The sequence below is a fragment of the Vombatus ursinus genome, unplaced genomic scaffold (genome assembly GCF_900497805.2).
Source record: "Vombatus ursinus unplaced genomic scaffold, bare-nosed wombat genome assembly UNPS02014778.1, whole genome shotgun sequence".
NCBI lineage: Eukaryota > Metazoa > Chordata > Mammalia > Diprotodontia > Vombatidae > Vombatus > Vombatus ursinus.
In genome coordinates, this window is record NW_020954556.1 from 20,431,365 (window position 1) to 20,446,567 (window position 15,203).

Consider the following 15,203-nt stretch of genomic DNA (forward strand, 5'->3'; position numbering starts at 1 on the left):
CATCCTATCACTTAGAAGCAATCGATAGAACATTGGGTCCAGAGTCAAGAAGACCTAAATTCAAATCCAGCCTCAGAGATTTACTAGCTGCATGACCCTGGGTAAGTCACTTGATAATATTCATAAAGCATTTGAATTTTGCTCAGTGAAAGGAAGCAAGGATTTGGCTTATAGTCCTGGCTCTTGCCACTTATTAGCCATGTGACTTTGCATAAACCATTGAGTCTCTGCTTCTTCCTTTGGGAAATGCGGCTCTAAAGTCCTTTCCAGCTCTCCAAAATCCATATAATCAAAGGACAGTCATTCTTGAATGCCTTTATTATTAATTTTAGCTTTCATTTCTATGGTATTTTAGATTTACAAAAAACTTTCCCCTTGACAACCAGTGGTAGTGCTAATATTATTGTTCTAATTTGATAGATGAGTACATTAAGGATTCAGAGTTGGAGTGACTTTCCCAGAGTCACAAAGATAGTAAATGTCAGAGCCAGGACATGAACCTTGCTTGGTCTCCTGGCTCCAAGTTCAGTGTTCTTTTTACTAAGCAAAAAAGACAAGGTCTCTAGAGAAAACTTTGGGGTTCTCTTCCTGAGTCTGTCACCAGCTGACAGCACTATTTACAAAGGCATCTGCATCCTTCGGCGTTTTCATTTCCCTGGAGGAGAGAACTCTAACTTCTAAGTCATGTTTAATGGAAATGCTTTAAATGTATTTTTTTAAAAAAGAGACTTGAAATTTGCTACTGTTCTCACTTTGTTTATGTTCTTTTCTCTCCCTGTCACTTCCACTTTTCAGATCTTATGTCAGTGTTGTGTTTGGTTACCTCAGTGAAACTACTCGGAATGAATTAAATTATGCCTCCCTTGGAAGAGAAACTATAATTTCCAGTGGAGGAAAAACACACTCAAAGCTCTTCCCTTCAGCCTGTATCAGCAGTTTAGAGGATCTGAAGATTTAGAAGATCCATTTGTCTAAAGGCCTCCTTTTACGTGTGAGAAAGCTGAAGACTGAAAACATGAAGTGACTTGCACCAAGGTTACAGAGGTTAACAGTTAGTAACAGACGGGAATTCGAACCCGAGCTAGTGAACTTACAGTCTATCAAAGAGGCACAAGGATTCGTTGGTGTCTCCTGATCCTGCAGGAAGCAGTAATTCTCTCCTTCCCTGTAAATTAAGGTAGTTTTGTTTACTTAGACTTACAAAATGTTTAGAATTTGACGGAACTTTAGGGATCAAGTTCATCCGCCTCCTTCACTTTACAGGTGACGAAACGGAGGCAAAGAGAAAAAAAAAATTTTTTTTTAGAATGATTTGGGGAAAGTCACTCAGTAAGTTGCAGAATCTGAATTAAAATCCTGGTTTTTCTGCTTAGGTCCAACTCCTTTAGACTGGCTGCTTGCTATACATACCTCGACTTTTCATTAGTAGTTTGGGTGACAGGACAATTTGTGAAGTTGAAGTTGAAATAAAACTGAGTTTGAAACCCAAACCAACCATGTGGCTTCCTAACGTAGGTGGGGACGGGATTTGCTTCCTGGCTGGAGGACGCGGCGGAAGCTGGAGCTCCTCTAAATGAATACGCCCCTAATTATCTTATACTACCAGAACGTAACGTCTAAACTAGGTGAGGGGGCGTGTGAGCCCCAGGGAATCCTAACTAGCGGACCCCAACGTCAAGCCTTGGAACCAACTTTAGAGACCATTAAGTACAACTCCTCTGTTTTACAGAGGAGGAAATTGTACGGCAGAGACCCAAGGCCAGCAGGTAGTAAACTGTGTAGTGGAGCTTTGAATACACACCTTTTGGTTCAAGCCCATCGCCCTTTCCACTACATCAGACACAACCCGGCCTCTGTGGCGCCTGGGCAGGAGTTTCTGAGCAAGTAGCCTCAGGGTTGAGTCCGGAGAGGCTACTCTGGGCCGGAGGTGGGGAGTGGGAGGGCAGATCTGGTGTCCAGTAACTCATTGCCAGGTGTTAACTAGCCAGGGGAATAAAATTTCCTGGCTGGTAGGGAAGGGCGGGAGGAACAGCTTGGAACTGGCACTGTCTCCACCCCAAAGCTGGGCGGACTAGCCCAACCCAGCCCAGCCCAGCCTGGCCCTGCCCAGTACAGTCAATATATGACAACTGCCCCGTCCGCAGAGTGGGTCTGAGCTCAGAAAGGGCAGACTGGTGAGAGGCTGCTGCGCCGCCGCTGCGGTAAGGAAACCCCTGGGGTGGTCTCTTGGGCTGCGGGCAGGACTAGCAGGGAGTGGCCCTGGGGTGACTACCGCTGGCTGACTGGTGTTCTATCCTGTTCCCTGAACACCTCTCGGGTGGGCTTCCCCAGACCCATTTGGGGACTTGGCCTCGGGATCAGTCAGTGTGTTCCCGGGGAGGGCTCCTCGCTCCCCCAAGGGCCAGGCAGAGCCTCCTGGCTGGGGAACAGTGAAACTGGGGATCACGAGGGAGAGCTGCGTACCCTCGGTTCAAGACTCCGCCCCCCATCTCATCTTAATCTGGGTCTGGGAGGCTCCTCCGGAGCCCTTGACCGTCTTGGCGGTACTCTTTGGGGCTGGGCCTCAAGTGTTTCCCCGCAGAATGGGTGGAGCAGGCAGAAGTGGGTGCCGCCGGGCAGGCGAGGTGGCTGGGAGGTGCCGTACTGCTCTCCCTGGGATCTGAAGCAGGCAACAAGCTTTTGGGGACACCGAGTAGGGAGTGGGTGCTCCCTGGTGCTCTTTGGTGCCAGAGACTGTTACTGCTCCTTGCACAATCCAGGAAACTTGCCATGTTTTTAGATTTGATTGGTTTGAGTTCCACAGGGTGTGGGTGTTAAGCGTGCTCTGAAAGTCAGGAGCCCTTTGTCGAAATCCTAGCCCTGCTGACTATTTCAGCTAATTTACTATCTCACTTGGTTGCTGTGAGGAAAGTGTGTAAACTTTAAAGTGCTATAAAAATGTGAGTTTTCCATTAGACAGTGTTAGATCGAGGGAGTCAAGAGCCCTGATTTTGGAATCAAAGGACCTGGGTTTGGCCATGGTGTTGCCATTCACAATGAATGAGAAAGTTATTCAACCTCTCTGGGCCTCATCTGTAAAATAAAAAGGTTGAGCTTAATGGGGGGAGAATGTCCTTAAATTTTTATGTGACTCATGGACCCCTTTGGCAGTCTGGTGGAGCCTATGGACCCCTTCTCAGAATAGTGATTTTAAATGCGTGAAATAAAGAGGACTACAAAGGAAACTAATTACCTATGTTGAAATACAGTGTGTACACATACATACATACATACATACATACATAAAATTCAGGGATCCCAGGTCAAGAATTCCTGGGCTATAGTAGTCTCTAAGATTAGAGACCAAATGTATGTTCTCTTCAGTTCTATATCTTATGAGGCCAGAAAGAGTTAGGTGCCTATGATTGTCATTGGTACCATAGGCAGGACTATTCTGCCTAAATATAGCCCAGCCTGTCGTTTCAGTCATTAATACTTTCACTTTTTAAATACAAGCTTTCCATTAGACCCTAGCAGTCATTCTAGGTTAGCTACAGTGAGACAGGAGAGAGAGAGAGTGGGTTGTGTGGAAGAGAAATCGGGACTGGTGGGAGAAAAAGAAGTTGCCAAAAATAGAGCTTTGAAGTCATAAAAATTGTGACCTCAGGGCCAGCCTTAAAAAAAAAAAAAGCCTCCAATAGAAAGTGGTACCTAAGCTGCTTCTTGGAGGAAGCTAAAGATTCTAAGAGGATGGATGGAGTATATTCTAGGCACAGTAGATTTCAGTTCATGCAAAATATGCTGAGTTCTGGCAGCACCAAATAGGCCTGTATACCTAGGGGAGTAATGTGAAATAACAACTGACATTACTGAGCACTTAAAAGTTAGCCAAATGCTTTACACACATCATTTCATTTGAGCTTCGTAACAACGCTATAAGGCAGGAACTATACATATTATTTCCCCTATTTTACAGATGAGAAAACTGAGGCTCGGAAAGGACTTACTGTTGGTCCCTGAGCTAGGAGTTGTCAAAGACAAGATTTGAACCCAGGTCTTCCTGAGTTCAATACTGAACTAAGTCTGGAAAAGGATTGTTATTGTGCAGTTGTTTCAGAGTCTTTGTAACTCCATTTGGGGTTTTCTTGGCAAAGACACTAGAGTGATGTGCCATTTCCTTCTCCAGCTCATTTTACAGATGAGAAAACTGAGGCAAACAGGGTTAAGTGACTTTCCCAGAGTCACACAGCTACTAAGTGTCTGAGGCCAGATTTGAACTCAAGAAGATAAGTCTTTCCTGACTCCAGGCCTGGCACTCTATCTACTTTGCCACTAGTTTAAAAGGTAGTCTGGAGACAAATCAAGCTGAGCTCCACTCAGTTTTTGTGGATATACATTCCCACATATAATTTCAGGAAGGGAGACAGAACCCAATCCAACAGAACATGGGCTGATGACTTTCCCTTTTATTTTCTCCTCACTTGCATTTGGTTTAGGATGGTTTTCTTGTTAGAGGATCTGAAGGGATGGGAAAGCCTAAGAGTGAGAGTATCTTATTCCTTTCCAAACCACACACACATCTTTTCTTAGAACAAATTCATTTGCTTATGTCCACTCATTCATTTGTTTTCCTGGTAGTGGTGCTTAGTCTAATCCTTAAGCCTTTGTAGGTATGGCAGCAGTTTTTGGCTACCTTTTCAGTTCTACTTTTAAATTTATGTCAGAATAATTTATTAACCAAATCTTGGATTTTTTTTTTTTTACTCTCCAGCTCTTCCACATTTCCGTCATCAAGAGGTAGTTTCAGTCTAGATAGACTGGCAAGCTACACCCTCTCTAGTCTCCTCCCACCCAATCTCATTCTAGCAATGGAGAAGCCATGGGACAAAGCACACTATAGACACTCCCCATCTCCACTATAGCACTCCCCATCTCCCATGCCCAACATTTTTATGTCAATGAAATTGGACTAAAGTGAACATCAGGAGAAACCTTAAAGTGGAAAAAAAAAGCCACCAAAGGGCAAGCCTGGTATACTGAAAGCATCACTGGATGAAGGCAGGACACCCTCTTTGGAGAGGTAGTGCTGCTGACCACTAACTGACTGAGGAGGTATCAGGGTCTGGTGGAAAGATTGCAACCCAGCAAGCATGTGAAACATCCTATGTTAGGAGAAATGTCAAAAAACAATCTCTGCCCTTAAGGATTATATTCTACTAGGATTCAGAGTCAAAGAATTTAGGTTCAAATCCCAACTTTGCCATTTACTAGGTGTGACCTTGGATATATTACTTTTCCTTTTGAGACTTTAATTTTCTTATCTGTACAACTAGGCAGTTGGACTAGATGATCCCTAAGGCCCTCTCTAGATATATTATTTTATGACCTTGGGCAAGTCACTTGACTACTATGACCTACATTTTTCTCTGTAACACAGGGAAGTTGGATCTGAGTCTCCTAGCTATGAAACTGTCTCAAAGAGGTGTGATAGGAGAGAGGGGCAGTGCTAGTGAGAGGGGAGAAGCTGTGGGGTGTTTTTGTTATTTTGTTATTTTTTTATACTTTAATAAATTTTTATTGATATGTACTGTTTCTTACATCACCATAGTATCCCATATATCCTCCTTCCTCTCCCTCCCTGAGAGCCATCCTATAGTACATATAGTATTTTTTTAGAGGGGAAAAAAATGTCAGCACACTAGATCAATATGTTGAAAAAGTCTGCAAATAATCTGCAATGTATAACACCTGTGGACCTCCGACCTCCACAAGGGGGTAGGTTGGGAGTGTCTTCTAATAGCTCATTTGAATCTTGCTTTATCTTTATACTTTCATTATTTATTTGTGTATATGTGTGCGTGCGTGCCTGTTGTTCTTTCCATTTACGTTGTGGTAGTTACTGTGTATGTTGTGAGGGGCAGCAATGTTAAGTTTGTATTTGAGCTTCAGGTCTTATTTAGTATTGATGTGGGACAGAGCCACCTGAGCCTTGTTGGAAATTTTTGACTTCACACAATTCCCAAGGGAGATGGGGAAGGAAGGAGGGAGGTGGCAGACATGGAGGCCTAAGTCTAAATCAGCTTTGCTGATAGGTACCACCATGTTGCGAAAATGTAGGCTGAAATAAACAGGGCTTCCTCAGTGAGAAGCATACAGGGATAAATCGGCTATATTTCCAGACCCCTAGCACTTGGTGGGAAATAGTTGTAGATTGCCTAGGCTAGTCTTCCATCCTTCTTTGGAAAGTTGTTGGAACTGTTTTTATAGCATTCTGAGTTGTGAGGATGTTTTCCAAAGGAAAACATTCTTTAAATACAAATCTAGCTACGTAGAACCGTAGGCTTTTTGTTAAACTCACAGTAGAGCAAAGGGAAACAGAGAAAGGGTTAGAGGCAGGAAAGGTCTCCAAGATAGGTCTTAAACTCTCAGTCCCTAGTTTTCCTCTTGTTTCCTGTCTCCATGTTTTTGCTCAAATATTATATTCAATATTCCACACCCATGACCTCTTGCATAGGCCAGGGGTAGGGGAAGGTGCCTTCTCATAGCGCTTCTTTGTGGCTAAGCTTGGTCATAATAATGCAACATTTGGTCTGGACTGCTTTTTATTACACTTGCCATTTACAAAGCCATAGTCCTTGTACATATATTTTCTTGTTTCTGCTTATTTCACTTCGTACTCATTCATATGTTTTTCCATGCTTCCTCATATTCATCTTATTTTTCCTTTCTTACTGCACAGTATTATTTTATTACATTTATGTAACATAATTTGTTTAGCTACTTCCTAATTGATGGTCATCTTTTGAGTATCTAATTCTTTGCTACCACAAAAAGTGCCACTATAAATATTTTGATGTATTTGGGGCCTTTCTTTTTGTCATTGACCTCCTTGGGGCGTGTTACTAGAAGTGGAATATGTGGTCAGAGAGTATGAAAGTTTTAGTCACTGTATTTACATAACTCTGGATTGTTTTCCAGAATGGTTACATCAGTACACATTAATACCTTTACTAGGTCTATTTCCAAAAATGCTTAGAGAAAAAGGAAAAGAACCTATATATTCTAAAATGTTTATAGCAGCTCTGTTTGTGGTGGCAAAGAACTAGAAACTGAGGAAATAACCATCAATTGGGAGATGGCTAAACAAGTTGTGATACATGATTGTGATGAAATATTACTATGCTGTAAGAAATAATGAGCCAGTTGATTGAGACTTGAACAAAATAATGAAGATGGAAATGAGCAAAACCAAGACAACATTGTATACAGTAACAGCAACATTGCTTTAAGAATGACTTTGAATGAATAAGATATTTTGACTATTATAAATAAACAAATTAACTCTAAAGGACACATGAAGAAAGACACTATTTGCATCCAGAGAAAGAACTAATAAATAGAAGTATGTATAGAATAATTTTATATATAATATGTGTATGTATATTTATATATAATATGTATATATGTGTATGCACATTATATATATTATATATAATATGTGTATGTATGTATATATATATACACACAGAAATACACATGTATTTTACATACGTGTATGTGTGGGCAGCCATTAGAACTTAGCAGAGAAGTGACATGGTCAGACTTCTACTTTAGGAAAAATACTTTGGTTGCTCTACGGAAGATGGATTGGAGTAGGGAGGGATGAGGCAGGGAAGCCAGTTAGGAGAAATTGCAACAGTTGAGGTGAGAGGTGAAGAGGTCCTAAATTGGGATGGTGACTGTATGAACAGAGAGAAGGGGAAGGATATAAGAGATGTGGAGGTAGAAAGGACAAGATTTTCCACAATGGACCCAGCATCAACTGGAGGCCACATACCACCAAAGGACATCAAGTTGATACACTGGTGTAATGCTATCTTGGTTCAGGACCTACTCTTTCTCTATTTATCCTCTGTGAATTCTATTTACTTACCCAAAGGAAAGCCTTTCCAAATGCCACACCACCTCTGCCACTCCCAAACTTGAACTGAATTCATTTATTGATTCAAAGGTTAAACTCCACTATTTATAATAGAAGTAAATATTAAATAGGCACCCTTGTGCTGAGGGGGAAATGGTGTGATTTTCTTTTTCATGGTTCTTGTAATATAGGACTCAGAGACTCACACTTTTTTTTAACAGTGAAACAAATTATTATTGTCACCTGTGTGCAGAATATTGTGCTAGATACCTGGAAAGCTGTAAAGTTTTGATGTGATACCAGCTTGCTTCTATTCTAATAGGAAATGGAGTCAGAAGGGACCTGAGTTCAAATCCTTCTTCTGACAATTCCTAGTTGTGGAACCAGTGGTATGCTGTAAATTTTTAACAATCAGTTCTCTAAAAAAAAAACAAAACTGTGCCCATGATGCCCTTTTAAGTTTAATCTGTATTATTTAATCTGTATCTTTTTCATCATCACTTTCTTAAGTCTAGACAAAATCCATAAAACAATAAATCAAGCACTAGTTTATAGTGTTTACCAATTTCTGAGATGTAAGTATTCACACTGAAAATTTATCAGTCAGTTCTTGAGAGCCAATTTGAGCTGACTGCAGTGTCCTGTGTAGGACCAGGGGCAATTAGGCCAAGTGATCTCTCTGGAGACTCATAAAACTTTGAAGCTAAGAAGGAACTTAGAGGTCATCTGTCCTCTTTACAATATAGGTGCAGAATAAATGTTGGTTAAATTGAATAAACCCAGCCAACCCTCCAACACTGCTTGCAAAGCTGATTTGATTTTTCCTGTTTTACATATTAAGTCACTGAGAAGAGGAGATGACTTGGCAAAGATCAGAGAGATCATTCTGGAAGCCAGATATTCTCTTTCAGCTCTTTCATCAGGATTCCTCCAAGGCTTCCCCACTGCCCTTTAAGGCACATTTGTGTATATGTCCGGACAGCTAGCTAGGTGGTGCAGTGGATAGAGCGCCAGGCCTGCAGTCAAGAAGACCTAAGTTCAAATATAGCCCCAGACACTTACTAGTTGTGTGACCCTGGGCAAGTCACTTAACCCTTTTTGCCTTAGTTTCTTCATCTGTAAAATGAGCCAGAGAGAGAAATGACAAACCACTCCAGTATCTTTGCCAAGAAAACCCTGAATGGGGTCAGACACAACCAAACCACAGTGGATTTGCATGTGAAGACTGAAGTCCATAAAGCAGAAGTAAAAACAAATAACCTGAATTGTTGTTAATACTTAGGCTGACTTTCATAGTTTAGTGTACCATAGGCATACTATCCTGAGTGTCTACAAAACATTAATTTAGAACTGGAATATCTTCTAGTCCAGTCCCTTCATTTTACAAATAAGGAAACTGAGGCCCTGAGAAGTTAAAGTGACTTGTGCATGGTTACAGAGCTAGTAAATGTCCAAGGCCATAGTCAAAGCCAGGTCTTCCTGACCTTAAGATCAGCAACTGATCTACTAAGCTCAAATTGGCTCTCAAGAACTGATTGATAAATTTTCAGTGTGAATACTTACATCTCAGAAATTGGTGGACACTATAAACTAGTGCTTGATTTATTGTTTTATGGATTTTGTCTAGACTTAAGAAAGTGATGATGAAAAAGTTAATAATACAGATTAAACTTAAAAGGGAATCATCCACATGGTTTTTTTTTTTTTTAGAGAACTGATTGTTAAAAATTTACAGCATACCACTGGTTCCACAACTCGGAATTGTCAGAAGAAGAATTTGAACTCAGGTCTCTTCTGACTCCATTTCCTATTAGAATAGAAACAAGGTGGTATCACATCAAAACTTTACAGCTTGTCCTCTTTGATATTCCAAAATATTTTGAAGTTTTATTGATTTTTTGTTGTTGTTGTTACTCCATAGTTTGGGCTAGGCAATGGGGTTAAGTGACTTGCCCAGGGTCATACAACTAGTAAGTGTTATATGTCTGAGACCGGATTTGAACTTGGGTCCTCGTGAATCGAGGGCCAGTGCTCTATTCACTGTGCCACCTAGCTGCCCCTACTACATAGTCCTTTCTTAATTAATTAAATATTAATTAAATTAAGTATTATATTAATACTATTAATTAATTAACTATTACTAATCCTGTCCCCCTCTCTCCCTTACCTTGTAACAAAGACTAGTTAAGACAATTTGCCCTAGTCTTCAGTCCATAGTACATAGTAAGTGCTTAATAAATGCTTATTGATTGATTGCTTGGGTCTGGAATCCCAGTACCTATTTTCCCATACTGCTTCTGATGCTCACTGCCTTGGGCAAATGACTTACTCTTCCTGGGCTTCAGTTCCGTCATTTGAGTAAAGAGGAGTCTGAACTAGGTAGATAGCCTATGATAGCTCTTCCAGGTCTGGATCTGTGACCCGAAGTAAAAGCAACTAGTTCTGCGCTTCTGGCTTTGGCATTTCTTTGAAGAAGGACAATGAAGGAGGTTCAAGGTAGCTTCGTTTCTGAGCATTCAACCCGTGGGTCAGTCAAGTGTGACCCATCTGACCCTAGAGCATGCTTGCCTGTGGTTTTTAATTTAAAAATTTTTTTACTTGTTAGCAGTATTCTCACCATGATCTTAGAAGAATTAAAATTGTAAGTGACCCAAATGGCAATGAAAAGACACCCTGAGCTGAATTCTGTCTCTCTGCCAACTTCCATTCATTTTTCCTAGTTCTGCCCTCTGAGAATAAGCAGACGTCTAACTGTGCGGGGGATTCTCAGATCTATTTGTCCAGCTCCAAGCTCTTTCCTGCCGTCCAGTCTCACATCTCCAACTGCCTCGTAGACAGACATCTCAAACTCAGCGCATCCAGACTGGATCCGTTGTCTTTTCTCCAAACTTTCCGCTCTTCCTCACTTCCCTATTGTTGTCAAGGGTAGCTTGTTTTTCAACCACCCAAGCTCCTAACCTCGTTGTCATCCTTGTCTCCAAATTCTCTTTCATCCTTCAGATCCAATTCTGTCATTTCTACCTTCCTAACATCTCTCTTATATGCCCCTTTCTGTCCTCCAACACCGCTACCATCTGGGAGCATGACCTATCACCTCATGCCTGGATTTCTGCAATATCCTGATGATTGGTCTCTGTGCCTTGGGTCTCTTCCCACTCCAGGCCCTTTTCCACTCAGCTGTCAGAGTGAGCTTCCTAAAGCAGAGATCTGACCATGTCATACACACTGTCCCTTCCCCCCTCCCATTCAGTAAATTCCAGTGGGTCCTCATTCCCTCCAAGGTCAGATATAAACATCTCTGGCTTTTAAAGCCCTTCATAACCTGATCTATCCTACCTTTCAAGGCATATAATTTATACCTCTCCACCCCAAACTCTGTTACCTGGTGACCCTGTCCTCATTGCTGTTCCTCTCACAAGACTCACTTCTGAGCATTTTCAGTAGCTGTCCCCCATGCCTGGAATTCTCTCCCTCTTCATCTCTGCCTCCCGGTTTTCCTCAATTCCCTTCAAGTCCAATCTAAAGTTCCGCTTTCTGCAAGAAGCCTTTTCCCTTCCTCCTTAATCTTAGTGCCTTTCCTCTGAGACTATTCCCAATTTATCCTGTATACATTTTGTTTGTATGTGATTGTTTGCATATTCTCTCCCCCACTGGACTGTGAGCTCCATGAAAGCAAGGGATTGTTTTTGCCTTTCTTTGTATCCCCAGTGCTGATAATTAACAAGGATCCATGTGAAGTCCTGAACTTCATTTCAAAAACTCAACTGCATAAAAACAGGTTGGGGGAAATGCGGGTAGACAGAAATTTATGTAAAGGAGACCTGGGACTTTTTGCAGACTGTGAAATAGTATAAGGTGGTATTGTAGTAAAAACTACAATATGGCATTGTAAGTTTTTTTTTCTTAAAAAAGCTAGTCATTAACAGAAATATTGTGTACAGATTGGAGGAAGTGACCGTCTTCTTGTGCTCTGCCCTGAATCAGAACAAATCAGATCATCTGTTCAGTCCACCCAACCCTGATCCATTGCTGGTTCATTCTGTGTGGATCAATGTCCTAGTTGCTGGGGTTATTGTCTTCATTTCTTGATACCACATTTTTGTTTGTTTGTTTGTTTTTGCTAGGCAACGGGGTTAAATGACTTGCCCAGGGTCACACAGCTAGTAAGTGTCAAGTGTCTGATCTGAGACCCGATTTGAACTCAGGTCTTCTGAATCTGGGGCCGGTGCTCTATCCTCTGGGCCACCTAGCTGCCCCATTGGCACCACATTTTAAGAGACAACCTGGATGGTGACAGGACTTCCAACCTGGACATTTTGTTGATCAGCTGAAGGAAATGGGAAAGTTTATTTAGATTGTGGAAGAGAAAACTTAGGGGAAATATGATGGCTGACTTCTAATATTTAAAGGGTTATTTGTCAGAAGAGTGATTAGCTTTAATCTATTTTGTTCCTGAGGGCACAACTAGAAGCAATGGATGGAAGTTACCTGAATTTCAACTCAACTTAAGCAAGGTCTTAGAAACAATTAGAGCTGTTGAAAAGTGGAACATACTGTCTTGTGAGATTTCTATCACTGTAGCCCTTTCATCCACTGAAAGCTAGAGATGGTCACTTTTTTTTGGGGGGGGGGCTAGACAATGGGGTTAAGTGACTTGCCCGGGGTCACACAGCTAGTAAGAGTCAAGTGTCTGAGGTCAGATTTGAACTCAGGTCCCCTGACTCCAGGGCCAGTGCTCCATCCATTGTGCCACCTAGCTGTCCCGAGATGATCACTTTTAGAGGCTTGTGAAGGTTCTTCAGATGACTTCTACCATCCTTCGCTTCCAACACCAAGGTTCTATGATTCTCTAATTTTTCAGCAGAGATCAGGAAAAGCTTCACAGAGGAATCAACATTTTGAACAAAAGCTTTTGGACTTGAGGAGAGAGTGTTGCCTGAGGCAAGTGTGGGATTCCTGGCCTTTTAAAAAGCAATGGACTGCTACAATAACGGCTTATTTAATAAAGCAAACCATCAATGACCTTTTGCTATGGAGCACTTCTGAACAGAAAGCAGTAGTTCAACTATGGTTAGAATAGAGGGTATCTCAGATAGATGGAGCATCTAATAATGATTCTATTTGGATGATATTGAAAGATCATAACTCATTTTGAAGATAAAATTCTACCTTACTAGTACTAACTTTACCTTAGCATATATTTTATTGTACAATGGATGTTACTGCTTCATGCTTGCATATTTATATTACTTTTTCTTATTTTTAGGCAATTGGGGTTAAGGGACTTGCCCAGGGTCACATAGCTAGTAAGCATCAAGTGTTTAGTCTGAGGCAGGATTTGAACTCAGGTCCTCCTGACTTCAGGGCTAGTGCTCTAGCCACTGTACCACCTAGCTGCCCCTACATATTTATATTTCAAGACAAGGAAAACTAATGTGTTTTCCTTGTTTTATCACATTCATCTTTATCCAAATATCAGAAATCTGTCTGTCTACAATCGTCTTCATCCTAAAGAGACTAAATGCTAATATACATTAGAAGGTCACCAGAACCTTTTTTTTTTTTTTAAAGAAAAAATATTCTGGACTTCAGAACTAGCATAAGTATTCAATTCTCCTTTGCAAGCTAGAACTTTTTTTTTTTTTTGGGTGAGGCAATTGGGGTTAAGTGACTTGCCCAGAGTCACACAGCTGGTGAGTATTATGTGTCTGAGGCTGGATTTGAACTCAGGTTCTCCTGATTCTAGGGCCCGTGCCCTATCTACTATACCACCTAGCTGCCCTGCAGGCTAAAACTTTTGATAATGTTTCAGATTATCTAAATGTTTTGTTTATTCTTAAGAATTTAAAATTTGAAACTTATGTCAAAATGCAACTGCAATTTAAAAAACTTGAATAGAAATCCAGTTGAAAATTATCTTGTTTTATAGGTAAAATTTATTTTAATAAAGTTGCTATCAGTGTCTCAGTCAATGTTTTTTTTAAAAAAAAAACTACAGTGCTTTTAATATTTACTCCTTTTTATTTAATTTTTATTGATCTATGTTCCATATTTAAAAGTTCTTTTTTTTAACCCAGAAATATTTTCCCTTTTTTAACTACTAAAAACTGAAATATATTGTGGTAAAGATAAAAATACCGAAAGTAAAGAGGGATTTATTTGCATGCCAATATTGATGTGATCTAGTAAACTTTAGTAAATATGGATGAAAAAAAGTTGGTTTTTTTTTTTAAAGGCTGCATAGTTTCCCAAATGCAAACCGTTCTAGTCCCTTATTTTCATGTGATTCTGACTTGGACTAACTTAATGGATTACTGACAGACTTTCTTTAGTGGTCATAGATCCCACTAACAAGGTGACATAATGTTTCAGGGCTCATAAAATTAGCATAATGTTGTCCACAAAGAGGCCCATCTGTAGGCCCTTACCATTTGCAGCAGGAGTTCTTAACTTTTTTTGTGTCATGAACCACTTTGGCAGTCTGATGAAAACTGCTCCTTTATCAAAATAATGGTTTTAAATGCACAAAATAAAATATATAGGACTACAAAGGAAACCAATTATATTGAAAAACAATTATCAAAATATTTTAAAAATCCCATAAGTTCATGGACCCAAGGTTAAGAACCCTTGATTATTCAGATCATTTCCCATGACACTGACAAGTATCTTTATTAAGCAAGTTTCCTCATTTTATGTCTCACTTGATAATGGTAACTAGAGGATCTTTGACCATCTTAATTTCTGGGGCCTCATCTAGCAAGGAATCTCATATGATCATCAGATGCTTTCTTATGATAAACAACAAAAAAAAATGTGTGACTAGAAAAGGCGGTAGGCTGGTAATGTAACCAGAGCAAGGGATAACACAGAAGAGACCAGATGTTTTAGAAATGTAGTGGGGTTTAGAGTCAACTACATTCATGTGTAGCCTATGTGGAATGATCATTCCTATCCCTTCCTGTGACTAGCCCATTTTTCTCATTCAGGGATTTGTTCAGACATTTCCTTATTAATTACTAAAATTGCAAGATCTTTTTCATTAATTAAAAAGTTAGGTAATTATTTATTTAATAAGCTAACGAAACTACTTTTCCCATTAAGTGTTTGCTCTCCTCTTTCTCTTTCTTTCTCTCTCCCTCCCCCCTTCCTCTTCCTCCCTTTCCCCTTCCTCTCACTCCCTCCCCCCTTCCTCTCCCTCTCTCCCTCCCTTCCTTTCTCTCTTTTTTTCTCTTTCTACACACACACAGGCACATGCGCGGGCACACACACACGCACATACACACACACACACACACACACA

The 15,203-nt window shown here is 40.6% G+C and overlaps 1 protein-coding gene across 1 annotated transcript in view; it reads left to right on the forward strand.

The window, feature by feature from the left end:
- Nucleotides 1-2,126: 2,126 nt before the first annotated feature.
- The window catches only part of ANXA4 (annexin A4), a gene marked incomplete at its 5' end in the record, with an annotated part of 53,105 nt that continues 40,028 nt past the window's right edge, over nt 2,127-15,203 (forward strand). The window contains one exon of the mRNA XM_027865312.1: nt 2,127-2,201. Within this exon, the coding sequence (XP_027721113.1) occupies nt 2,127-2,201 (75 nt within the window). The remainder of the gene's footprint in view (nt 2,202-15,203) is intronic.